Source organism: Nyctereutes procyonoides, unplaced genomic scaffold (genome assembly GCF_905146905.1).
Source record: "Nyctereutes procyonoides isolate TBG_1078 unplaced genomic scaffold, NYPRO_anot_genome, whole genome shotgun sequence".
Taxonomy (NCBI): domain Eukaryota; kingdom Metazoa; phylum Chordata; class Mammalia; order Carnivora; family Canidae; genus Nyctereutes; species Nyctereutes procyonoides.
Window position 1 is genome coordinate 15,586,037 of NW_026575036.1, and position 26,873 is coordinate 15,612,909.

The 26,873-nt window shown below is 37.1% G+C and overlaps 1 protein-coding gene across 3 annotated transcripts in view; it reads left to right on the top strand.

Moving 5' to 3' along the window:
- BICD1 (BICD cargo adaptor 1) overlaps positions 1-26,873 on the top strand; it is a 226,012-nt gene that overhangs the window by 67,244 nt on the left and 131,895 nt on the right. For all 3 annotated transcript variants that reach the window (XM_055318861.1, XM_055318862.1, XM_055318863.1), the window contains exon 2: positions 24,970-25,182. In XM_055318861.1, coding sequence (XP_055174836.1) covers positions 24,970-25,182 — 213 coding nt within the window. The remainder of the gene's footprint in view (positions 1-24,969; positions 25,183-26,873) is intronic.

Sequence of the window (26,873 nt, forward strand, 5' to 3'; positions counted from 1 at the left end):
TACATCCTTTCCAGAAGGCTTTAAATTTACTTTGCCCAAATCCATCAGAAGAATTAGTGTCTATGGCAACTGAAGCCTTATGAAATGTATTGCTCAAATAAGACTTGAAACCTGAAATTATTCCTTTTTCCTTGGGCTACAGAGTGGGTGTTATGTTAGCAGATGTGAAAACAACATTAATCTTGTACATATCCATCAGATCTTTTAGGTGACCAGGTGCACTGTCAACAAGCAGTGATATTTCAAAAGGATTCTTTTTTCGGAGCTATAGGTCTCAACAGTGGGCTTAAAATATTCAGTAAACCATGTTGTAACCAGATGTGCTGTTATCCAGACTTTGTTGTTCTATTTATAGAGCAAAAGTAGAGTAGATTTAGCATAATTCAGTGCCCTAGGGTTTTTGGAGATAGTCAATGAGCACTGGCTTCAACTTAAAGTGACCAGCTACATTAGCCCCTAAAAAGAGAGCCAGCCTGTCCTTTAAAGCTTTGGCACCAGGCATTGACTTTTCCTTGAGCTATCAAAGCTCTAGGTGGCATCTTCTTCCCATGGGAGGCTGTTTCATCTATATTGAAAATCTTGTTTGGTGTAGCCACTCATATTCATTATCTTAGCTAGATCTTCTGGGTAACTTGCAGCTTCTATATCAATACTTGCTGCTTCCCCTTGTACTTTTATGTTATGGAGATAGCCTCTTTTCTTAAACCTCATGAACCAACCTCTGCTAACTATACGCTTTTCTTCTGTAGCTTTCTCATCTCTCTCAGCCTTCATGGAATTGAACAGAGCCAGGGTCTTGCCCTGAATTAGGCTCTGGCTTAAGGGAATGTTGTGGCTGGTTTGATCTATCCAGACTACTCAGACTTTCTCCATATCAGCAATGAGGCTATTTCCCTTTCTTATTTGGGTGTTCACTGGAGTAACCTCAAGAACTTTTCTTTTCCATTTGCAACTTGGCTGTTTGGTGCAAGAGGCCTAGCTTTTGGACTATTTCAGTTTTTGACATACCTTCCTTACTGAGCATAATTACTTCTAGCTTTTAATTTAAAGTGAGAGATGTGTGACATTTCCCTTCACTTGAACATTTACAGGCCACCGTAGAGTTATTAACTGGCCTAATTTCGATATTGTTTTGTCTCAAGGACTAGGGAGGCCTGAGGAGAGGAAGAAAGATAGGGGAACATCTGGTTGGTGGAGCAGTCAGAGCACATATAACATTTATAGATTAAGTTCACTGTCTTATATTGGTGTCGTTTATGGTGCCTTAAAACAATTATAGTAGTTATGTCAGTTCTGGAGGAAAAAAATATATATGGTAGTTACGTCAAAGATCACTGATCACAGATTACCATAACAAATATAATAATAAAGTTTGAAAATATTGCCAGAATTACCAAAATGTGACACAGAGACACAAAGTGAACAAATGCTGTTGGGAAAATGGTGCTGATAGACTTGCTCAACACACAAACCTTTGTTAAAAAAAAAAAAAAAAGCAAAAAACCAATATCTGCAATGTGTAATAAGTTAAAGTACTGTAAAATGAGGTATGGCCGTAGAGCCTTTTCCCTTAGTAATTCACAACTCTGGTCTTATCAGGTTACATTTTCCTCCTAACATTTCTGCTTCCTGGCTTGCCAGTTCAAAACTCTGTGTCATTTTCCAAAAGATTATCTTTTGTAAACATCTTATTAAAAATAAAAGATAGCGGGGCACCTAGGTGGCTCAGTCAGTTAAGTGTCTGCCTTCAGCTCAGGTCATGATCTCAAGGTCCTGAGCCCAGTATTGGCCTCTCTGCTCAGCAAGGAGTCAGCTTCTTCTGTTCCTTCTATTCCTCCCTACACTGCTCATGTTCTCTTTCTCTCTCTCAAATGAATAAAATCTAAAAAAAAAAGAAAAGAAAAAAAAAAGTGAGCATTTATTGAATGCTTATTTCGTAATGTATATGATCTCATTTAATTCTTATAATAATGTTATTGATTAAGGAGCATTAGCTTTCTCAGGTTTGTGGAGCTGGTCACGCCTCATCCACCTGTCTTCTAGCTTGTAGTATTGCCTTCTATCACATTCTCTAGTGGAAATATAGGTACATACTGAATTTCACTGTAGTTTTAAAGGGTTTTCAAGGAGGGAGTAAAAGTACATGTTTCAATCTCTCTTTACTCAGAAGTTGGAATATTACTTCCTACAGTGGAGTCCTGAATTTAGGTATATTTTAGCACTTGGAGGTAGACTGAAAGAACTAAATAGGTGTTTATTGAAAAAAAAAATCCCACTCTTTACTAATTTGTCATATTGAATGCCATGCTGCATAGTAATTTTGGCTATAAAAAGAAAACAATTATTTTTAGACTTGATGTTTTTAATTAACATTTGAAATCATTAAAAGTTACTATCAGGATCCTTTTGTTTTGTGCATATAAATTCAGTAAGACAGCTTGTTGGCTATCTTGAGCACTTGTGTACTATCATATGAAGGATTGTAGTTTGACACATTTTCAAATTCACCTAAGCTAATGATTTGATTAGAGAATATAGTTTTTCCATTCATTGGCTTTTGGAACATAATGCAAAAAATTTTAAGCAACTTTTGCTTTTATAATTGTAATTCACTTGTTATGATTCTAACAGAGCAAAACACTGACCTATGTAATTTTGGTGCAATTAAATTTTTCTCCTTATGCCTATATGTACTTCATCAGTTTAGCAAAAGCAATAGCAAAACTTCAAAATCCTGCACAGCAGATTGTCGGGGAAGAAGTAACTGCTGATTTGTCTGCTCTGTGAGACCCTGGTTCTGGCAATATCATGTTGGTAATTGCTCAAAGATGCCTTCTGTTTACTAAGACGAGTGTTGCAGCTGTTTTTAATTAACTTCTACAGATGATAAACTGCCAGTGTATGCTTGTTAGATTTACTTAATTTTATTCCAAATAAAGGAGAATTTAAAGAGTATCAATATAGAGATTTGTAGCATTTCTATTCATAAGAGTTTTAAAAATTGTTTTGAGCAAAAGGGTTGGAAATGAAAGAGAGTTAAAATGTTATGATTTATCATGAAATTTGGTGAATATCATTCACAGAGCTTTATCCTATGGGTTGGAAAAATATGTGTTAATTTTCTTATTTTTCTTTTGTTCTCTAAACTTCATTCCTTAATTCCAACCCGGAGGTGGTAATACTAATGTGCAAAGTGGCCAGAGTTGCTAAATTACTGTTTATTTCCTTTCTTACAACTTTTTCCCGAGGCTATCCACCCTGTTGCTTGGCAGCTCTAATTGTTAAAACTGCTCTTTTTTGTTAAAAGAAAAGTTGACTCCCCATAATTTTCACCAGCTGGCCATATTTCTAGCTGCTGGATCTACACCCACGTTGGGTGTAGCACTTACTTAAAAAAAAAAAAAGATTACAATATGCTGAAAGATCAGATGATGGTTTAGCAGCTTAGGGTACCTGGCTGGCCCAGTTGGTGGAGCATGTGACTCTTTATCGTGGGGTTATGGGTTCAAGCCCCCCATTGGGTGTAGAGATAACAGAGATAAAGATGTTAAAAATAACATCTTTTATTTATTTATTTATTTATTTATTTATTTATTTATTTATTTATTTTTAAAGTATTTATTTATTTGACAGAGAGAGAGAGAGAGAGCACAGGTAGGGGGAGCAGCAGGCAGAGTGAGAGGGAGAAGCAGGATCCCCGTAGATCAGGAAGCCTGAGAGAGGGCTTGATCCCATGACCTGAGCCAAAGGCAGACAACTAACTGGGCTGCAGAGATGCCCCAAAATAAAAATTTTTTTTAAAAGAACAAAACTGATCCTCATAGTAAGGAAAGACTATTGAAGAAAGCTGACACTCTAGGTTACTGTAAAGTCTCTAAATTGTGATGGTATCTAATGCAGTGCTTGCAAGGAGAACTTTTATTGATTTGATTTGATGGTACACTGATTTCTTGTTACTATATGGCTTTGAATAGTCAGTAATTGACTATGACCAGAATATTGTATGGAAGATGATTGTTTTCCATCCTAGGTGAGGATCTAATGAAAATTTACTTAAAATAACAGCAAAGGAACTTAGACCTCAATCAAGCAAAATAGGGATAACAGAGATCCCTTTTGCATAGGACTCCTTTTACTTTGGAAAACAGGTAGATGAATTAGAAAGCTAAATTTTTTCAGCTTTTTCTTTCTTGACTTTTATTGTTATGTGGAAACTTTATGAAAACTAAATTTTCTTTAATTCATGAAATGTGTTTATGATCTAATAGAAAAGTTATGTCAAGTTAGTTATATGTTATATATTAATAGTTATATATTAGTTATATGTCAACTTAGTTCCTATTAGCTACATTCCTGCAGAACCAATTTGTCTTTTTTTCCATATGATTTGTTGAATTATGGAAGTTTATTTGTAAGTCATTTGTTACAAAAGGGTTATTATATATAAGTTCTGTCCACATGGAAGTCTCTTTATCCTTGCACATGCCTAAACTAATGAATAGTGCCAATAGGAGCAGAACCACCCCCAGTCATCTCGCCCCTTCCACAGCCTTCACTACCTAGAGGGGAAGCAAGGACTCTGCTATCTCCAAGCTGCTAGCAGAGTTCCTTCCCCAGGACCCGGGAAGTAATTTTAGAAGTAAAAAAGCCCAGGGCACCTGGGTGGCTCAGTTTGTTAAACGTCTGCCTTCGGGTCAGGTCATCATCCTGGGGGTCTTGGGCTGCTCAACAGGGAATCTGCTTCTCTCTCTGCCCCTCTCCCTGCTCCTACTTGCGTGTTCTCTCTCTCTCTCTCTGAAATAAATAAATAAAATCTTAAAGTAAAAAAGTCCACAGTAAAGGTCATGCCTAATTTAAACTATTGCTTTTGTCACATTCTCTACCAGTCATAGGAATAGTTTTATTATGTCACAAATCAAAGAATTCGTATTCTTAATTTATAATGCATCTCAAGAGGCACATCCATTGCTATGGTTTTGATACTTTATTAGTCACTTAGGCTAAGTTATGCTGTGGTAACCTACCATTCCCAAAATTTTAGGGGCTTGTAACAACAAAGTTTTATCTCTCATGCTCTACATCTGCTATAGGTATAAAACTTATTCCATGTCATTGTCATTCTGAGATATGAGCCAAAGAAGCAGCCCCTCTCTGAGACTATCTTTTAGTCGAGGGGGAAAAAACCACCCACAGTGGAAATATACAACGGATCTTAAAGCTTCTGCTTGAAAGCAGCATGTGTCATGCCACACACATTTTATAAACCGAGTCAGACACCCACTCTGGGGATGTGCAGTTCAGCCAAGCCTGGCATCAGCATGGTGGGGATGTATAATCCTTCCATGGTGAGGGGCAAAGAATAGTTTTGAATAGTGATACCATCTACTTATAAAATATTGAGACCCGTCTGTTTGTTTGATGAGATCTGAATGTTCTCAAGCAAAGACAGCTCCCTGTACTTATCATGTTATTTCATTTTCTTTTGGAGATTATAGGAAAATGGCCTTTCTCAATCCCTTTGCATCACTATGGGGCCAGAAGACTACTTATGGTCAGTGAACTTTGGAGAGAAGTGGTGTGTGGCACTTCCAGCACTAGTTCCGAAACATCTAGTAAAATCTACTCTCCTTTCATTATTGTTGGGCTGAATGCAGAGTAGCCTACCTCTCCAAATCACTGCTCTAAGTCATCCAAGACATCCAAGGAGATGTAGCCAGGAGAACCACCTGACCAGAAACATCTACTTTGAACTATGGGATAGAAAAAATAAACCTTTTTTGTCTTAAGACACTAAGATTTTGTGGTTGCTGTGTTACCCCATCCTGACTACTATAACCTTGCTTTATGGTTTATTTAGTGATGCATATTGGGTGCATATAATGATGCATGCATGGTAGGGTGTTGTACATTCTGTAATGGCCAACTATGACATAGTCCCAAAATTGTTGAAAGTATACATAGATTTTTACTGTAAAAATATGAATATGTGACCAAAAAACTGAGTTTTAGATTTTACAATAATTAATGTAAGTGTAAATGGCCACATGTGGCTAATGGCTACCATATTGGACAGTAGGAAGCTACTTCCTACTTTAGACAGTAGGAAGCTTTTTGGTTGTTTGATATATTATAAATCTTTCCATTATCCAGCCACCTAAACATAAAACCAACATGTTGTCTAAGTTAGAAACTTTCTGAATGACTAGGAGTCATAAAAATGAAGAACAGAAAGTAATCATATCTTTCTGTAGTATTTCATTGGTGACAGTTTTGACATTGGAGCACCAGTCAGAGTCCTTTAGTAGTACAAATTGACATGAGGGTCTTTGTTAATAGGTTCCAATTACAATACAGAAGAACGGATGGTGGAATGGACATTTTTGCCAAAGTTCAAGTGTGATCTTTACTGACAAAATAAATTTAAAACGAAGACTTCACTGCTTTAAGTTTCTAAATTTATTCATTGTTAAGTATGTAAGATGTGTTAGAAGTTAACTTTGCAAATGCTATTCCTTTGCTTAAATCTCTGTATTACATCTGTAGGGATGCTTGTGATCCCGGGAACCACTGATAGGGATTATGAGAGACTCCCTATATTTCTCTGTGTTTAAAGATTCATTTCAAAGCAGGAGCTGAGTCATGTAATGGAAATATTGGATTCAGAGGAAAGTATCTCTATTTTGTTATCTACTCTCTCTCTCTCCAACTTGCTATATGAATTTGGGTAGGTTGTTTAAATTCTCTGGATCTCAGTTTCTTCTACAGTAAACTTAATGAGGTTAGACTACTCACCAACTTCTAAAATTCTATGGCTGAATATCCCTCTGTGTCAATCATGTTTTTTCTCCTTAACCATTTGTTACTTACACATGGAATGGAATGTATTAGAACTGAGCCCACCCATGTCAGTATGACTTAACTCTTGGCTCCAGGAAATTCTTGCTCAGGAAGATTAGACAGTAAATTAATAAAAAACTTCACTGTTTGCTTTAGGAAATTCTTGCAAATCAATTTATCAGGACAAACAGTTTGCTCATCTGGGCAAACAGCTCTCTTAATAGAACAATATATTGTTCATCTGGGCAAACAGCTTGACAGGTATGTAGAAGAATGACATGCCCTGTGGTCTTGAAAATGAAGCTGCTGTAAATGGTATTTTATTTTACTATCTGATTGGGAGAAAAATATATTAGTATGTGAGTCTAGGTATTTTTCTTGACTAGCATGAGACTCTACATAGTTTGTACATTGATGAAGTTAATTATAACAATAATACTGAGATCATAGACATTGGATTAATTATAACAAGGTAGGTGAGCAAAATCAATTTTCTGTGTCAGACATAGTTTACCACTTTATGTAAACAAGAATTTGTCTATAAAATTCATTCTAAGAGATTCAGTTTTCTATAAAAAAATATACATAGCCTTAAGGTTCCAGGTTAAAGTCTATAGTTTGCATCTTCTACTTCTTCTTTTTTTTAATCAAGTAAGTTCAATGCTCAACGTAGGACTTGAATTCAAGACCCTGAAATCAAGATTCACGTGCTCTACTGACTGAGCCAGCCAGGTGCCCCAACCCTTAATAGTTTGAAATAACATAATATGGAGGTTCTGTGACATTACTTAAGAGCTCCTTATTCATTTGTGGTGTCTGAGTGGATCAGTCAGTTAAGTGTCCAACTCTTGGTTTTGGCTCAGGTCATGATCTCAGGGTTGTGACCTCAGGGTTGTGGGAGTAAGCTCCATGTTGGGTTTTGTGCTCAGCACAGAGTCTACTTAAGACTGTCCTTCTCTCTGCTTCTCCCCACTGCATTCTGTCTCTAAAATAAATAAATAAAATATTTTTTAAAAAAGAGCTACTTATTATTTTGATAAGAGACAGAGTATGTGCAAATTTAAACTTAAAGCAGAAATTTGCGACTGTTGTTTGAGTATCCTTTGTTCAATGTGCTCCTAAGACCTCCAGATGAAAGTTTCTCACTCAGTACCTTTATTACTCAAGAGTTCTCTCTTTAATTTTAACTAAGGCTGAATTAAAATATTTTCAAATTTCTACTTTTTATTTCCATATGAAGTCTGGTAAGAAAAGCTTTATCTTTAGAGTCACAGTTTTACCTTAGGAAAATCAAACATGGATCTGAAAACAGATTGTTGAGAATATGAAATTAGAACTTAGAACGTGCCTTTAAGAAGGAATAACCCTGAGAAAGAATCTTGTGACATTTACATTCTGTTGCTTTGACATAGCCATTTTGTTGTGGGGTCATTTGATGTAGACTGAAAAGGATACTTTTATTCTATTGGAAAGAAATGGTCAAATAATGTTCAAAGCAGACCACTTCACCTTTCCTGAGCCTCACCCCACTGTTGAGCACCTGTTATGATCTCTTTCCCTTCCTGAACTCTTCTCCCCACAACTCCCCACCCCTACCCTGTTGCTATCAGATATAATGTAGAATTGGAGACATGGTGAGGCATAAGGTAAATCAGAGAGAAGTATGAGCTGAGCTTGAGGGTTAAATAACATCTGGCAGGCCAACCACATATAACTAGACTTTAGAAGTTTTCCAGCCGTACTTACTCATCTCAGGAAAAGCCATCAGTCATTAAAAACAAAGCATCTGTTCCTTCCTGAGATTGTACTTATATCTTTAATATCTGCATCCTAAATTCCATTTATCTCATTTCTCCCTCAAGTTAAAGGCCTTGATGTGGGTTAGAGTTGGGATGGAAATGTTTGGGCCTGTGGTAGAAAAATTATTATTAATTTTGGTTTGAAGAGAAGAATCTGTTTGTGGTTATCATGTTATTATAATCAGGCCCAAAGGAAGAAACCAAAAAGTCTTATTTTTTTTTTACTGACAAAGGTATTTAAACGCTTGGCCAAGGATGGTACATATAGAAGGCTGAAGACAGCTTCCCTGACAGCCAGTTAGTAGATACAGCTTCAAAGTTTATGACTATATTCCCTAAGAGAGTTAGCCTTCTGAAGTCTAGATGTCTCAAGGTAACTTGATACAAATTATTTAGGACACTTTTATGATGACAAGATACAGATTAGCCATAAGTAAGACAAGAATGGCCTTCATCCAGCTCAGGTTAGGATTTATAGATCTCCTCTCCAAGTCCTAGGTATAATGGCTACTCTTAGCCTTCACCTGTGCCAACTGGCTATGACTGACTAACACAAATCTCTGAGTAACAAACATGCATCATATTTTTGTCCCTAATCATTTATCTTTAAAGTTCTCACAGACATTTTAAAATATTTTTGAGGGCACATGGGTGGCTCAGTAGGTCAGACATCTGTCTTCAGCTCAAGTGGATACTTGGGTCGGGGGTTGGAGCCCCACATAATGTTCTCTGCTTAGAGCCCCACATAATGCCTGCTTCTCCCTCTGCCTCAGCCCCTCCCCCTCCTGGTGCACGCACTCTCTCAAAGAAATAAATTAATATTTAAAAAATAAAATATTTTTGAGATAAGAATGATTATAAGAATGATTATGATTAATAATAAATAATACAAATATTTTGAGATAAGAACACTGAAAAAAAATAATGAGAAGACTGAACATTCTTCACAGCCAGGATACAAGTGAGGGATAAATATTGCATAACTTGGTAATAAAACCAGCAACTGTGCACTTTAACAGGCCAGTCTGGATACCCTGCTTGTTAGTCTGTTTCCCTACCCCCATCTCCCCCATGCTGGTGGTTGAGAGGTACCCCTAAGCCTACTTATTTCATGATTTCACATCTCCCTTTTGGTTCTTTGCATCAAATCTGCTTTAGTACTGCACCAAGGTCTGCTTTTCTTAAAATGGCCCCTCATGCTCATGGCTTCTAATGGCCTGTAAATAAGTAGTTTACCTCCTACCGTCTCCTCTGAGGCTTTTGCTAAACCTGTCACCTTCAACTGGAAGCTTTTTCTACTTCATTCTTGCCAGTTCACTATCAGTGGATCCCTTTAAGACCTACATTACAGAGGAGGCTTTAGGTTTGAGCCCTGGTTTCATCAATTATTGGACTGGTGATTCTAGACAAATTTCTTAACTTTAATTCTCATGGTCTTTTTTTTTTTTCTTTTTATATCACAGGCTGACCTGTTGACTTTTGCGTCTAGTATTCATTTTTACCTTTACTAATATTACAATATTTCTACTAACACTATATCCTATGAATTCATAACGACATGAATATAAGACTAGTGAAGATGTGTTGCAGAGAGAAATAAATGTGAGGCACAAAGGGGATTATTGTAAAAAAAAAGGGATTATTGTGAATTAGAATACAATTTATTAAGAGTTCTTGTAAATTTCTGGAAAGAACGTTGGATATTGAGGATAATTAAAAGTTAAAAAATATGTAAGATATGATATTACTTGGGGTTAGAATTTAGCCACATTTTACAGAAAACTCAAATATGAGTGGTTTAAACATAAAAGTCCAGAGCTAAGTAATTCAGGGCTGGTGTGGCAATTCTGTGGTCACAAAGAGCCCAGGCTTCTCCTCATCTTCCTTTCTGATGTCCTTAGTGCTGGCTTATAGGCCAAAATTTTTCCTCATGGTCACAAGATGCCCTTAGCAATCCAGCCATCATATCTATATTCTAGGCTGTAAGAAAATGAAATGGCAAAAGTGTGTATCTCTCAACTGAATCAGCCCCCTTTGAAAGAGCTTCCCTGGCTCTACTTAGCTTCTCCTTACGTTTCCTTGAACTTTCCTAGAAACCAAGAAAGTTAGGAAAAAGTAGTCTTTAAGCTGGGCCACTGCACCCCAAATAACATCAACATTTCTTTTGAAGAGGAGAGAAGGGTGGATATTGATGAGATAACTCACAGGTCCTTCCACAACAGCAAAGTAGGGTGGAAATAGCTAGATGATGGTTTCACTTGATGATGAAACCACATCACTAGATGATGGTTTAGCCTCAACAAGCTCACAGCTTACTCTCTCTAAATTACTTGTGTATTTCCTAACTTCTTATAAATTCAGAACAAAAGTCTCATGTTATCTTGTTAATGTTTCTTATCAGGTTTTTCATTTCTGATTTGTTGCTGCAGTTCTGCTATACAGAATACTTGATGCACAGGCTCTGGGGTCAGGCCCCTGGGCTTTGAATCTTGGCTCTACCACTGACCAGCTGGTGATTTGGCATATTGCTGAACCTTGTATGCAAAATAGTGAATAATGTCATTTGTTATTTTAATTATTTTTTAGGCTGAGACGATTTTTAAAAATTCAAGTAAAGGAAACTTACATGAAAACAAGATGACACAATGAAAACATATGGTTAGTTCACTTTGTTAACCAATAAGAACATAAGGACCAGTGTACAGAGGACAGGAAATAATGTTTTCAAGAAACATTTTTCTTTTCTTGATTAGTAATAAAAGTTGCTTGATCTGCTCTCTTATATCCTAGTCACAACTGAGTTTATGAAAATCTAGGTAATATTGATAACTCCATATCAATATTGCTTTTTTGCTAATAGCTGAAAGATCAGGGATATTCCCTTATTACTTTCTTCTTTATGTTTAAAAAAACCTGTATTTATTCTCCAAGAATAGAGTGTGAGATAATCTTTTTTCTGAATACAAACCTCCTTTCTATGTATGACTCTTTCTTCTGAAACAAGGCTTTCCTTTTTCCAGTCCTAAGTGAAATAGTCTGTGAGGGATCCCTCTTATCTAGGGAGATTGTACTTGGGTCACTCTGCCTGAGCTGATTTCAGTTCATTTTCTTGAGCTGAATCAACTGAATGGCTTTACAAGATGTCCTCTAGAAGAGTAGACTTGCGGGGTTTTTTTTTTAAAAAGATGTTATTTATTTAGAGAGAGCATGATGGGGGAAGGGCAGATAGGGAGGGAGAGAGACAGTCTCAAGCAGACTCTGCACTGAGCGCAGAGGCCAATGTGAGGCTTAGTCTCAAGACTCCAGGATCACGTCCTTAGCCAGAACCAAGAGTTGGGTGCTCAACTGACTGAGGCACCAAGGTGCTCCAAAGGGGTAAACTTGTTTTTATACAAAACCTGTATATAAATAAAACCACCAGGTTTCTTCATGCAATATAACGAAGCCTTGATATTCCAATGATTTGGTGCCTAAATGCATAGATTCCGAATGAATGTTTGTTGGAAGGAAGGGTGGCAAAAAGAAAAGGAAGGGAGGGAGAGTCAGCAAAATGAAGGTTTTTTACTGGATGTTGGTTTGATTTTTAATCAGGAAAAAGAATGTAAAATTTATTATTTTTATACTGGGGGACCCAGAATATAACTTATGATAACTTAAGAAGTTCATTTTATCTACATTTTAGTAGACAAAGACCCTCACTGGATAAGACCCAGAAAAAATTTTACTTGTATTTTATACATGTTTTGTTAAAAAAAAAAAAAAAGAATAAAAAAATAGAATCTGTTAAAAAGTTGAAGAGTTTCTTTCTGGTAATACTCATAAAATCTATGGATTTGAGTTTTGCTTCTGGACAGACATATTCTGCTAAGCAAGCAGTCTCAAAGAGATTGCTTGCTAAGCATGTATATTTTTCCTTATGCTGATTCCTAAAGTCTCTATAATTTGCTTGGGACTGTGAATAGCCATAGTAATAAGAAACTAGCTTCTAACCCAGCCAAAGGAGGCTGAAGTGAGCCATCAAAAATAAGATTGGCTATATACATCAACTAGGGGACAGTAGTTGTCTAACACTTTTGATCCCAAGATTTCTTATGACATATATCACTCTAAAATATATTTAGAACCCAGGGAGAGCTAAGGAGGAGGAAGCATGAGTGGACACCAGAGTGGGCAGAATGCGTCCTTTTGGTTGAGCCAAGTTCACGAAGGTAGAAGACCAGATCCTAACTTGAGGCCCATACCCTTATGAGTAAAACTCATCTTATGGACCTCAAGGGGCCCAGTAGGCAATGGTGGGTAAGAATTTGGAGGTCCTGAATTTTCCTAAATTGTGAGGATGGGGAAGGAAAGGTAGAAGTTTTTTTTTTTCTTTCTCTACTTTTTGGGATTATCTATTTTTTCTTTAATAATTATATATATCACTTATATAAGGGAAAGAAAAACCTAGATTTTATATACTCACAGGCTAAATTTCAAAATCAATTTGAATTTGCTCCTTTCCTACAAAGTATGGCATTTTCATTTAATAGATTGCCATTAGTAATGACATCCTGTTTGATGCAGATAGTTCAAAGCTTAAATAACAATGAATAAGGTTGAGATGATGCAAGGTACCGCTTCTTTCTCAGGGGAATGGGCCCTCACTTCAGTACCCTAAAATCATCAGTGGAGCATTATGGGATAGCCTAGAACCAGGCACAATTTATGTCAATATGATTTATGGCTGACTTGGCACTTCACATCAGCAGGAAAGGAGGGGCAATTCATTAAACAGTGCTAGGGAAATTGATTATATAAGAAAACAATTAAAATAGATCTGTGTTTCATTCTGTACACAAAAATTAATTTCAGGTGGGTTAAAGGACTGAAATGTAAAAGGCAAAACTTGTAAACTTTTGGAAGAAAATAGGGAATAACTTTATGACCTTGGAGGTTGGAAGGGTGAAATAAGACACAAAATTTCCTAGTTAGAGAACAATAGATTGGCTGTTGGACTACCTTAAAATCAAGGACATTATTTTATCAAAAGACATCTCTAAAGAATAGAAGAGGGAGCCACAAACTGGGAGAAAATATTTGCCATACTTATTACTACAAATAGTAAGGAAACAACAATCTGTCCTTTAGAAAATGAGACCTTATGTTTTCAAAAGACACTGTAGGGGCGCCTGGGTGGCTCGGTCAGTCAAGCGTCTGACTCTTGATTTTGGCTCAGGCTCTGGTCTCAGGGTCCTCAGATCAAGCCCTTCATCAAGCCCTGCACTCAGCACAGAGTCTGCTTGTCATTCGTCCTCTGCACCCCACCCCTGCTCTCTCTCTCTAAGTAGAACAAAAAAAGACACTGTAAAATGAGTGAAAAAACAAATCATAAATACTGGGGGAAGATATTTGCCATATATACAACTGACAAATTAATAAAGGGGGGAGAAAGCACTCTTGAGAAATGAAAAATATGAAAATGCATAACTTCACAGAAATGGAAATGTGAATGGTTGATAAAAATATGAAAATCCGTAACTTCATTAGTCATCAGGGAAATGCAAAATAAACTATCAGGTGGTAAAAACTTTAAAGTCTAAAAGTCAACCATAAGAATGTGGAGCAATAGGAACTCTTGGACACTGCTAGCGACAGTGAGAATTTGTGCAGCAGCACTGGAATGCTCGGCAGCCCTGTTAAGAAGAGCTGAGGCTGTGCGTAATCCACAACATGGCCATTTCAGCTCCTGGCCCACACCCTAGAGCAGTGGTTCTCAACTCTTCCTTACATTAGAATCTCAAAATGAGCATGTCAGAAATACTTAGGGTAGGCCTTACCCCAGACGTGTAGATACCTGGAGACCTTGTGTGCCTAAGTGCCAGGGGGCACCTCTGCAAACTCTCAAAGAACCTTAGGGGGATCCCTGGGTGGCGCAGTGGTTTAGCGCTGCCTTTGGCCCAGGGCACGATCCTGGAGACCCGGGATCGAATCCCACGTCGGGCTCCCGGTGCATGGAGCCTGCTTCTCCCTCTGCCTGTGTCTCTCCTCTCTCTCTCTCTCTCTCTCTCTCTCTCTCTCTCTCTGTGTGTGTGTGTGACTATCATAAATAAATAAAAAATTAAAAAAAAAGAAAACCCTTTAAAGAACCTTAGGATATTTTGCATGTTTGAGGGGAACACAGTGATACATGATGTCTTTTGACCCTGTGTACCTTACTAGCTCAAGATAGTTCAGTTCAGAGTTTCAATTAGATTGTGCTGCATTCTTTTTTTTTATGCAATATTTTGCAAAGCTGGGTTTTCAAGGTTGCTCTAGTAAAAAGCCGTTGCCATGTGAAAATCAATGTGGAACAGGAAATGAGGGTGACAGGGTCCAACCTGATTCCAAGTTTGAGAAGTTGTGCAGTGCCCATTGGCTGTACACATCTTGCTAGTATGTAATTGTGTTTTTTTAAAGAATGCAATTAAGATATTTTTTATTTAAATTTACATAAATTAGTTTTTCAAACAGCTACTACATTCTTAGGACATAAACACTTGAAAGCAACAAAGAGGGATCCCTGGGTGGCGCAGCGGTTTGGCGCCTGCCTTTGGCCCAGGGCGCAATCCTGGAGACCCGGGATCGAATCCCACGTTGGGCTCCCGGTGCATGGAGCCTGCTTCTCCCTCTGCCAGTGTCTCTGCCTCTCTCTCTCTCTCTCTCTCTCTCTCTCTCTTGTGACTATCATAAATTTAAAAAAAAAAAAGCAACAAAGATGTCCTTCAGTAGATGAATAGATAATAAAAAGTGGTCCATCCAAACAATGGAATATTATTCAGTGCTAAAAGGAAATGAGCTATCAAGCCATGGGAAGACATGGAGGAAACTTACATGCTTATCACTAAATGAAAGAAGCCAATCTGAGAACACTAAATGCATTCTGTATGATTCCAACTATATGGCATTCTTGGAAAAGGCAAAGCTATGGAGATGGTAAAAAGATCAGTGGTTGCCAGGGGTAGCAAGGAGAGAGGGATGAATAGCAGGTATAGAGAATTTTTAGGATAGTGAAACTGTTCAATACTATAAAGGTGGATACAAGTCATTATACATTTCTCCAAATCTACACAAAGTACATCAAGAGTGAATCCTAATGTAAACTATGGACTTTGAATAATGATGTGTCAGTGTAGCCTTCCCCACCAATGTACCTCTCTTGGGAAAGGCTATGCATATGTAGGGGCAAGGAGTAATGGGAAATCTCTATAACCTTCCTCTCAGCTTTTCTGTGTACCTGAAACTGCTCTTAAAAATATAGTCTTAAATAATAATTGAGGCTTAGATTTTATATTTTTCTCCTCACGTTTTCCTAGTGATTTACATTTGTATAGCTTTATTAATTGACATACCACAAACTGCACATATTTAAAGTGAAGTTTGTTCAATTTTTGACATATACTTATTAAATCATTACCACAACCAAGATAATGAACATATCCATCAGTCCTTAAAATATTTTCATGTCCCTTGGTAGTCCCTCCCTTTTGCCCCATACACCCCTTCGTCAATAACCCCCACCCCAACTCACAACAACCACTCATCTGCTTTCTGTCACTACTGGTTGGCTTACATTCTCTAGAATGTCATAGAAATGGAATCTTACAGTACACATTCTGGTTTTGTCTGGCTTCTTGAACTTAGCATAATTATTTTGCATGTCGTTTCATGATCAGCAGCTCATTCCTTTTCATTGCTGAGTAATGTTCTATTGCATGGCTATACCACATTTGCTTATCCATTCACCTATTGGTGAACATTTGAGTTGTTTCTAGTTTTTGACTATTACAATAAAGTTGCTCTAATCAGTTACATAGAAATCTTTATGTGGACACATGCTGTCTTTTATTTGGGCAAATAAATACCTATGAGTGGAACAGTTAGATCATATGGTAGGAGTATGCTTATAGTAATTTATTTTTATTGTATTTTATTAAAGCATTAGTCCACTAAAGATTGGAAATAAAACTACTCCTCACCACCTGTACTTTGAGAAGTATTAGTCTAGGAGATAGACACAAGAATGTTCAGAGCTACATTATTCATAATATCAAGGAACTAGAAGCAATCAAATTACTCATTGTTAGGAGAATGGATTATTAAAATGAAGCATATATTTATTCAGTAGACTATTACAATGAAAAAAGATGAATTACAACAATACCAATCAAAATGGATACATTTTAGGAATGTAAATTTGAGTTAAAGCAAATTGCCGAAGAGTGCATATGAATGATTCCATTATAGGTCTTTAAAAAAAAGTAATATTGAACAATATACTATTACAAATACATACACATAATGGTAAACTACCAAAAAAAGCAAGAAAATGGTAAATAACAAAATTTAGGATAGTGTTGACTTGGGGAGGAGTTGGGGGGCAATGAGAGAACACAAAGGAAAGGCAAACAAGCTTTTGAGGCTAGTGGGTTATGGTCTTTATCTTAAACTACAGAAATTAATTTTGATGTTATTTTTTTGCTTATATTTTCTTGTAAATTTTCATGTATATTCAACATATAGCAAAAAATTTTAGAAAAATCTCTGAGTAGTTTGGAAGGGGGGTTCAGCAAGACAGAGGGTGCCAATTATAAACCATCAAGGATACAAAAAAAAATCTAGGCTTTAAGTAAATATACATTTGAATGATAGGCTGTTAGATATTATGCCTGGAAAAATCAGGGGCAATCACCCAAGTTGTCATAGATCTCCTGTGTTTTCCAGATGGATGGGATTTATAATTGGGTAGGAGTTAGGTTAAAAGCCAGAGAAGATGGGGAGAGTTAAGGAAGAGTTGAAGATTCTCACTGAAAGAAGATAAAACTGAATTCTTTGCTAAAATAAACCTTAGAGCCTAGGGCTTGAGGAATTTGTTTGCCTTTTACATTTTTAATGGCTTAACAAGAAAAAGGGTTACATCAGAACTTCTGATAAGAGGCTTAGTGATTCAGAAATACATAGGGACCTGTGGTCCATAGAAAGGCAAACTGCCTCCCTGAGTCATGCAGGAGTTCACGAAAGACCTTTACACCAGAGGAAGCAACAGCCCGCCAGCATCAGACCCAAGACGTGCTGGGAAAATTGGACATCCACATGCAGAAGAATGAAACTGGACCACTCTCTTGCACCATACACAAAGATAAACTCAAAATAGATGAAAGATCTAAATGTGAGACAAGATTCCATCAAAATCCCAGAGGAGAACTCAGGCAACACCCTTTTTGAACTTGGCCACAGTAACCGGAGAAGGACAAACAGTATATGTTCTCATTCATTTGGGGAATATGAATAATAGTGAAAGGGAATATAAGGGAAGGGAGAAGAAATGTGTGAGAAATATCAGAAAGGGAGACAGAACATAAAGACTTCTAACTCTGGGAAAGGAACTAGGGGTGGTGGAGGGGGAGGAGGGCGGGGGGTGGGGGTGAATGGGTGACGGGCACTGAGGGGGACACTTGACGGGATGAGCACTGGGTGTTATTCTGTATGTTGGTAAATTGAGCACCAATAAAAATTAATTTATAAAAATAAAAAAAAACTAAAAAAAAAAAAAAAAAAGACCCAAGACTTCCAAAGGGCGGGTGAGAGGCTGAGGACTGGTACTGAGCAAGCATCTTATTGTGTGCAAGGCATTTTGCGGTGGATTTTATATCTTTTCTCTGATATCCTGACCTTTTAAGGCTAGTCTGTTTTTACCTTTCTTTCTTTCCTTTCTTTCTCTTTCTTTTTCTCTCTTCCTTTCTTCTCTTTCTCTTCTCTTCTCTTTCTTTCTTTTTAAGATTTCATTTATTTATTCATGAGAGACAGACACACAGAGAGAGGCAGAGACACAGGCAAAGGGAGAAGCAGGCTCCCCACAGGAAGCCTGATGTGGGACTAGATCCCGTGATCCCAGGATCATGACCTGAGCCAAAGGCAGACGCTCAAACACTGAGCCACCCAGATGCCCTCTGTTTTTATTTTTAAGGTGGATGCTGTTTCTCTCCTTTTGTACATGAGATGAGTTTCAAAACCTTGCCAGAGATTTCAGAAGAGGCAGATTTAAACCCTGATGTGTTTGATTCCAAAGCACATTTTCTTTCTCCTAAGAATAGCCAATAAGTTTTGAGCATTTACTGTATTTGTCCCAAGAACTGTTTTAAGTGATATGTCGATTTTTTCTTTTAAGCCTCACAACAATACTACGAGTGAGAAAACTGAGGTACAAAATGTTAAGTAACTTGCTCAGTGTTCTGCAGGTGGGAAGAAGCAGAGCTGGTCCAGCTCAGGAGTCCACACCCTTGACCTCTTTTGCCTTTTTCTGAGTACATGTGCCTTTTCAAGGATTAGGCTTGATTCTGTCAAGGATACCTGATAATTCCTAATAACTTTTGAGCCATGAGTCATGAAAACCAATTTCTCGCAGCTGGATACTCTTGAGTGTCTCACCTCCAGTGATCCCTTCTTTTGTAATTGGATCATACCCTCTGTTTTGCTGCTGGAGTAAGTCGTTTGAGAAAGGTTTCTCAGTCAGTTAGTTCTAAGTAGTTTAGCTCATTTATTCCTGTGTGTGAACGTGTGTGCACACTTTATGAAATCCTTTGGACTCATTATTTTCCACAGAGTGAGAATGCATCCTTCATAGAATTCTCAGTTCTCAGGGCACCTGGGTGGCTCAGTGGTTGAGTGTCTGCCTTTGGCACAGGTCGTGATCCTGGGGTCCCGGGATTGATTGAGTCCTGCATGTGGCTCCTTGCAGGGAGCCTGCTTCTCCCTCTGCCTCTTTCTCTGTCATTCTGTGTCTCTCATGAATAAGTTAAAAAAAAATCTTAAGAAAAAAAAAGAAATCTCAGTTCTCTTAAGCTCTCAAACTCTATTCTTTAACATGGACTTTCTTTAAGGCTTAAATTTCAAAGAAGTGGTAATTCAACATTATTTAAACCATTTGTTGGGATTATAACTCATAACCTTCCTACTCTGAAAGTATTTGAAGTATATTAAAATAAAAGAAACCAATACCATGCGGATAAATACAAAACTCAAAACAGCGGAGAACACAGGAGAGTTATACCAGGAACTTAAGATATTTTAGCTAATTGCTGTAGAGCATTTAATGTGGAATTTCCTAGCCAGCTGAGGCAACAGAGACATGTAACTGGTCAACTAGTTTTTATCATATGTTTAAAGAAGGTAAAGTCGTTTATTGGGAAGGATGGGTTACATTGACAGGCTAGTTGCCAACCCTTTTCTTCTTACAAGTTAAATCAAGTCTCAATAATACCTGGCTCGCTCAGGTCTTGAAGTGCTGTGGTAGAGACTTTAAAGAATGCCACCGGTGGTCTTTAAAAAGGTGCCATGGCAGTGCAGTAATTATTGCTTAGTAACACTTAAATTTAGGCTTGCTGCTCTGGGAAAAGTCCAGGTTCTGACTCACTCCCTCCTTTGTTTAGATCTGCTAAAGGTTACCCCCTTCCCTGAAGGTCCTGTCTTAATAGGACTTTCTCTCTTGGTACCTGCCTTATTCTCTATCCCTGCACTGTCCAACATGGTAGCCAGTACCCAAATATGACAATTAAAATTAATGAAATTACATAAAATTTAAAAATTCAATTCTTTTGTCACAAGAGCCACGTTTTTTTTTAAATACAAAAATCATTACATATATTTTCTCTTTGTCTTAGACTCTTCAAAAGACACTGGATTACAAAGCAATCATCATAATACTATATTCTTGGGTTTGCAACATTTAAAAATTTATGTTTTAATATATAAACAAATAGGAATGCAAGGCTGGTTTAGCATTCAAAAATCAACTAATGTAAGTACCTGGCTGGCTTGGTCAGTAGAACATGTGACTCTTGATCTCAAGGTTGTGAGTTCAAGCTCCACATTGGGTATATAACTTACATAGATAGATAGATATGAAAAAAGCAATGATCAGGAAAAAAGTCATGGCCCACCAATACTTAAAAAAAATACCAAAAATCAACTAATGTAACACATTATATTAGTAGAAAAAAGGACAGAAACATTATCTTAATAGATGAAGTAAAAGCATATGAAAAACATGGGAATGCTCATAATAAAAACTCTCAACAAGCTAGGAGGATAAGACAATTTCTTCAAAATGATAAAGAGCATTTAGTAAAAACCCACAGCTAACATGATAATAGTGCAAATCAGATTGCTTCCCCCAAGCACCAAATAAGAAAAGGATGTTCACTATTACCTCTTCTATTCAACTTTGTACTGGAGGAAGAGCCACGTTTTAAGAGCTCATTAGTCACATGTGGTTAGTGGTTAGTAGACAACACAGATACATCTTTGCAGAAAGTTCTATTGGGCAGTTTTTTTACCTGCTTTTACCCTGGCTTTCATTTTCTTTCTAGAACTTTTCAGACATTATGCCACATACCAATTAATTTATTTATATTCCACTAAAATATATGCTCCTGCTAGCAGAGATCTTTTTTCTAGAATATAGATCTTCAGTGCCTTAAGCACTTCAGTGGCTGTTATAGTTCTCTGTAAACACTTGTTGAGTGAATGAACAAATGAATAAATGTTACAGTTCAAATAAAACTATTTTTTAATGTCCTTAGGTGACTTAGTATGTTGTTCTGCTACAGTTTTTAAGATGAAAGAATGAAAATTCTATAACCAAGGACACATATTTTTAAGATAATAGGACATTATTAAATATACTAGCCAAACTTTTATTTCTTTAATCATTCATATTAGGAAGGATGATAAGTATGAAAATGCCACTTAACAGCTAATGTATTGTCCTGAACATGAAGGTAAAAAATATCAATTTTCTTTGGATTAAGAAGTCATGTGAGTAGAATGAGAAAGGAAAGAACTTACTATATAACAAATTGGCTGAGATTGGCAGGTAATTGAAAGCAGCTGTGCTACATTACAATGGACTATATGAAGGTAACATTGTACAATTAAATCATAATACATTCCAAAATTGTATAGAAATGTCAGTTTACTTGAATTAATTTCAAATGAAAATTATCCATGAAGTGATTGCAACTTAAAAGGAATTTGCTGTCTGAACGAAATATAACTAGAAGCATGACTACCCTAGGTTTGCCTATAAATAGACATTGAAGCTAGTTTTGTGATTTCTGCCAAGGATACAGCTTCAGTGGCCTTAAAAAAGATTGTTTGTCTTCTCTTGGGCCCAGCTTTGTCAGGACATACTTGGAATAGTTATGGAAGGAAGAAGGTACCTGGCAGAGCCAGACAAGTCTGGTAAATCTACTTAAACAATTAGCCAAATGATAGATGTCAGTTGGCATCATATCCCATTTTAGTTATTGACAGGAATTAGGTAAAGTAGGAGTGTTTTCTCCTTTACTCTCCCTTTCTAAAATGCAGATATTTTTTGAGTTATGTTAGTACTCAGTGGATTTGCAAATGCAGATCAGGGGCATCTATAGCCTGTGCAGTGTTGATACTATTTTTCTATTTCATGTGAAAAACACCAGGGTTAATGTCCTTGGATAACCTTGCATACTTACATTGGTTTTAAAATCTGGTCCAAAGAGGGGCCAAGTTCTTCACAAAAATAATGACTAACTTTGGAAACCCATATGGCCAGTTAAGGTTTCTGAGCTGCAGTAAGTATAAATGAAAAGAGTCATCAAAATGTTTATATTTGCAATTTCAATTCTTGATTCGTTTTTGAAAATATATTCTATGTATGTATCTGAAAAATTATTTCCTTTGGTGCTGGATCCAGAGTACAATTTTAAAAACTTTATGTCAGGGTTGGAAAGGCAAATTCACTTGCTATTAAGACTTTAGGGGTTGTTTTACCTATCAAGGGACCATTGCCTATGTGCTGAAAATAATATGAGAGCCGTATTCTGAGTGCGTAAGTCTATTGATTTCACTCAGGCAGAATTTAGAAAATGGCCTTGTAGTTTTCTGTACAAAGAAGTGGAAAAGTATGTTTTAAATAGGAAGCTGGCTGAGGTGCTTGACACACAGTTCATGCTAATTGTAAACTTTACTAATGCTTAACTGTATAGTCAGGGTTCCCTTGCTAGGGTGAGGGTCTGGTAAAGACTTCACCAGGTCATCACAGGGAAATTGCCAAATCTCTCCCCTCCAAAGGCATTCTAATGGGTAATGAATTCAGACCCGACCTCACCAAATCTGACCATTACTGATGGAAAAGCAAAGTAAAATCATTTGTGAAGATAATTTTTCATCTGTTCATTAGTCTATTTGCTTACTACAAATAGAAATTTGAATACTTAAGAATTTCTTTCTGTTCAGAGACTTAACCAGCCAAATGCCAAGAGTGTTCTACACTGTACAGATGAACATCCATCTATCCATCCATCCCGAAATGTTTCTCTTCTCAGTGATGGTTAGGAACCATGTTTTGATTTTGATCCATGTAGAGATTTTAAAGAAGATAGTTTATTGAGTCAGAGGTTTGCAGGTTATTATTTTTCTAAATTTTTGTTCTATGAATAAAATTTGAAGAAGTCTTTGAAATCATTAAATCATACTGTGTCCTTCTAATAAGTATTAAGACTATGTAAATACTATTTCTCATCATACTTTGGCACATTAATTTTGTATTCCATTGATAACTCTTACCTGATAATCCATTGATTGCTTGGTGTTTGTCAAATTCTGATATATTTTATCTTCATCATTCCTACTACACTTATTAATTAGAATTCTATTGTAAAGAAGAGCTATTCCTTCTTCCTTCATTTATTCAGTTATTGTATCAATGTGGATTCACAACTATATTATTCTATAGATTATAATTCATTACTACAGTTATTTATTTTATTGCCCAAATTATCCCAGACTTGGCCATTGGTAGCCCCTCCTGATAGGCTCTTGCATCCTTTGACAGATCCTTATTATTTTTTGAAAGCATTTTGTTATTTACTCTTTGGCACCACAAGATGTATGAAGTTCATTCATTTTGCTGTAGCTTGAGAATGGATCATTTCTCCAAAGAACCCTAATTCTTTTTTGTTGGAGATTGATATTTAGAAACAAAATTCAGGTGCAGGTATGCTCATTGCTGCTGAGATGTTCTGGCTTTTGTGCTTCTCAGTGGCCTGTCTGTGCATGTATATACCCACACATAAACGTCTCTCTCCATCTATCTATGAATATTTAACTACCTATTAAAAACTGTAAATTCATCTCGATACTTCTAATTATAGCTCAGTATATTAGTTTCTTTCTAGAATTTTCCCTTTCCTTATTTGTAACTTTCTCCAACAGTGAGAAACCTGGCATTCATTACTGATAATATAATTAGTTATTTGGTCAACCCTAGTATTCATATAAAGACGTTTTTAGAATTGTGATCCCATAATCCCTGTGAGAATTTACAACTTGACTACAGTAGTTGGGTACGGTTCTTTTTGTCTTTCCCAAATTACTCAGGCCAGATTTTTTCTTCTCCAACCCTTTCAGTGTGGTTAAGTTGTTCATTTGTGGTACAGCTAGGAACATTTGTTACTGTTTGTGTTCCGCATGGGGTCCCCTGATACCCAGAGGTTGGTTTTTGTTATAATTTATTTGAAAGATATGTGAAACATAACTATAGTTCTGAGAGTCAGACCTGTATGAAAAGGCTTGCTCTGGAAAGAACCCCCATCCCTTATATCACATTTCATACCACCACCACCCCATTTCCACTCACTCCCTGTGGCTTACCAATTTCCTTAGTTTCTGGTTTATTCTGTATTTCTTTTTGCACAAATATGTAGATATAGACATTTTCTCATACAGTGAGTACATTTCCATGTGTTTGGAGGGGTTTGTTTTGTTTTGTTTTCTTGTAGTACTGGGCCATTTGAATGCCATTTGGGGATTGTTTTCTCTTCAGAGTGCTGTTCGTAATTGGTGCATTCTTACCGCTAATGCATCAGAAAGCTAATGAAGCCATTATTTTCTTCCTTGAAAAATGTTTTCGGGATTTTTTTTCTAGAATGAAAGTGAGAACGTGAATTTTGATGATCTCATTAGCACTGTTTTCCTTAATAGGATCAGCTTAAGAAAACACTAACATAAAACAAGCAGTGTTTTTCTTTAACTCATTATATATATTTTTATAAAGAAATTTAAAATTTTTCTTCCAAATTGAATTTGAATTATTTCAAATATCAGAACAGTTAGATTGTTGCATAAAATGTGTTGTTTTGCCTCTGGAGGTCTTGTAGAGTAGCAATTCTAAAATACACAGCAAAACAAAACATTTCCCAGAGTCTGTCTCAATAATGCTATGGTGCATTTCATCTAGCACTCTTTCTTTCTTTCTTTTTTTTCCCCAAATACTCTACAGGCCTTTGGGCAATCCTTCTCCATCCACCGGAAGGTTGCTGAGGATGGAGAGACTCGAGAGGAAACACTTCTGCAGGAGTCTGCATCGAAGGAAGCTTACTACCTGGGGAAGATCTTGGAGATGCAGAATGAACTGAAACAGAGCCGGGCCGTGGTCACCAATGTCCAGGCAGAAAATGAGAGGCTGACAGCCGTTGTGCAGGATCTGAAGGAGGTAAACAGCAAATTCCCTGTGAGAGCTTTATGTGAGAGAGAGAGAGAAATAAGATTCCTTCTAGGAGAGAGGAATAAAACTTGTTCTTGATCAGAGGAGCTGTCTTAAACAAAAAGCACATAATAATGATGCTAGTGATTTTTCTTGTTCAGTGAAATAACAGCTTGTTCTGAGATGAGCTTTTCTCTTATTATAAGTTAAGAATTAGAGTCTTTTTATTGAGTAGTTGGGAATTGGCCTTGCTATTTCTGCAAAGGTTAAAAAAATAATGTGACCTTAGCACTTCCTCTCCCCTCTACCTGTTTTAATACAAGGTGGAGAAGAACAGTTGGCTGTGATGCTCTGTATCAGCACTAATTCAAAATGACAGTAGTGTTAGCTCAGGACTCTTCTCACTGGGGAATGAGACCCCAGGGGAATGTCTATAGGGTCATAGAGTCTGGTGGTACAGATGCCATAAGCCCTTTTCCTGGTTTTAGAGAAGGCAGCAGATTATAGCTGATATGAATTAGGTCCAGGAGCCTCCCTGGTCCCTGCACTCACTATTTCTCTTCAGGTTTCCCAGGGTAGCATGACGTGCCAGGTCATTTTCAGAGTGTCAGAGTCATTCTTCGGTGGAGGGGTGATACTGGGAACAACTTCATACACCATACCCTTTTAAGAGCATTTTTGGAAACTTCACTCCATTTTTTGATGAGAAAACTATAGAAGAGGTGAAGATGTCCTTTAATTCTTACAGCAGTGTGGCAGAGATTGACAAACCAAGTGGGCTTATTAATTGAGCATTTTAGTAATACAAAAAAGAAGGATGAAAAAATCATTAAAGATTATGAAATATAAGAGAAATGACCCACTGATATTTTTCTCCTGAAATTAGTAACATATTACAAATACATATTACAGATACAGTACATTGTCCTAAATTTATTGGAATTTAATCAATAATTATATTGATTACATTTGCATTTACACATGTCCATATAACATGCATTAAATGCACATTGGCAATAAGTTTTCTATTTTACATAGCTCATTCTCTCTGGACATACCCAAGTACAGCAGTATGATTTCTAGAAACCGAGGAGCCAACCAAGTGGAAGTTAGTGCTGGGTACTGAGAAGAACAGGAGACAGTTTTCGGGATTACGCTGCCTCATTTCCCTCTGATGCAAGTGATTGTTAAAAACTGAGATCCTCTCTAGTTCTGTATTTGATACATCTATAAGTGTTGGGTGTGGGCCATCATTGGCTTACCTTTTGTAGTCCTGGATGCTGCTCTCCTGAGGAAACACCATTCACCCTTTCAGCCCCAGGCTTCCCTTTAAGACAGGCATCCACTACAGAAGTGGACCCTAGGTCATGTAGGGCCATCGGCTACCATTCTGGATCAAACAAGGCCCCGAACATCCACAGAGGGCAGCCTCAGAAGCCATGAGCAGCAGGTTCGTGTGGCAAGTTGGCAGAAGGGCTGTGACACGGGCAATACACACACACAGGTGTTTTGTGGAGCATGACCTCAGCTAATGAGTCAAGCAGTCTTGATCGCCAGTTGAATGGATCTTTGAAAAGCTATACATCTCCACTGTGCACGGCAGCTACAGCTGAGGAATGAGCAGTGGGGGTTGGGAAAGGGCAGAAAATCCACAGACGTTTCTCTGTTGAGGCATTACAGTGACAACTGACGAAGCATCC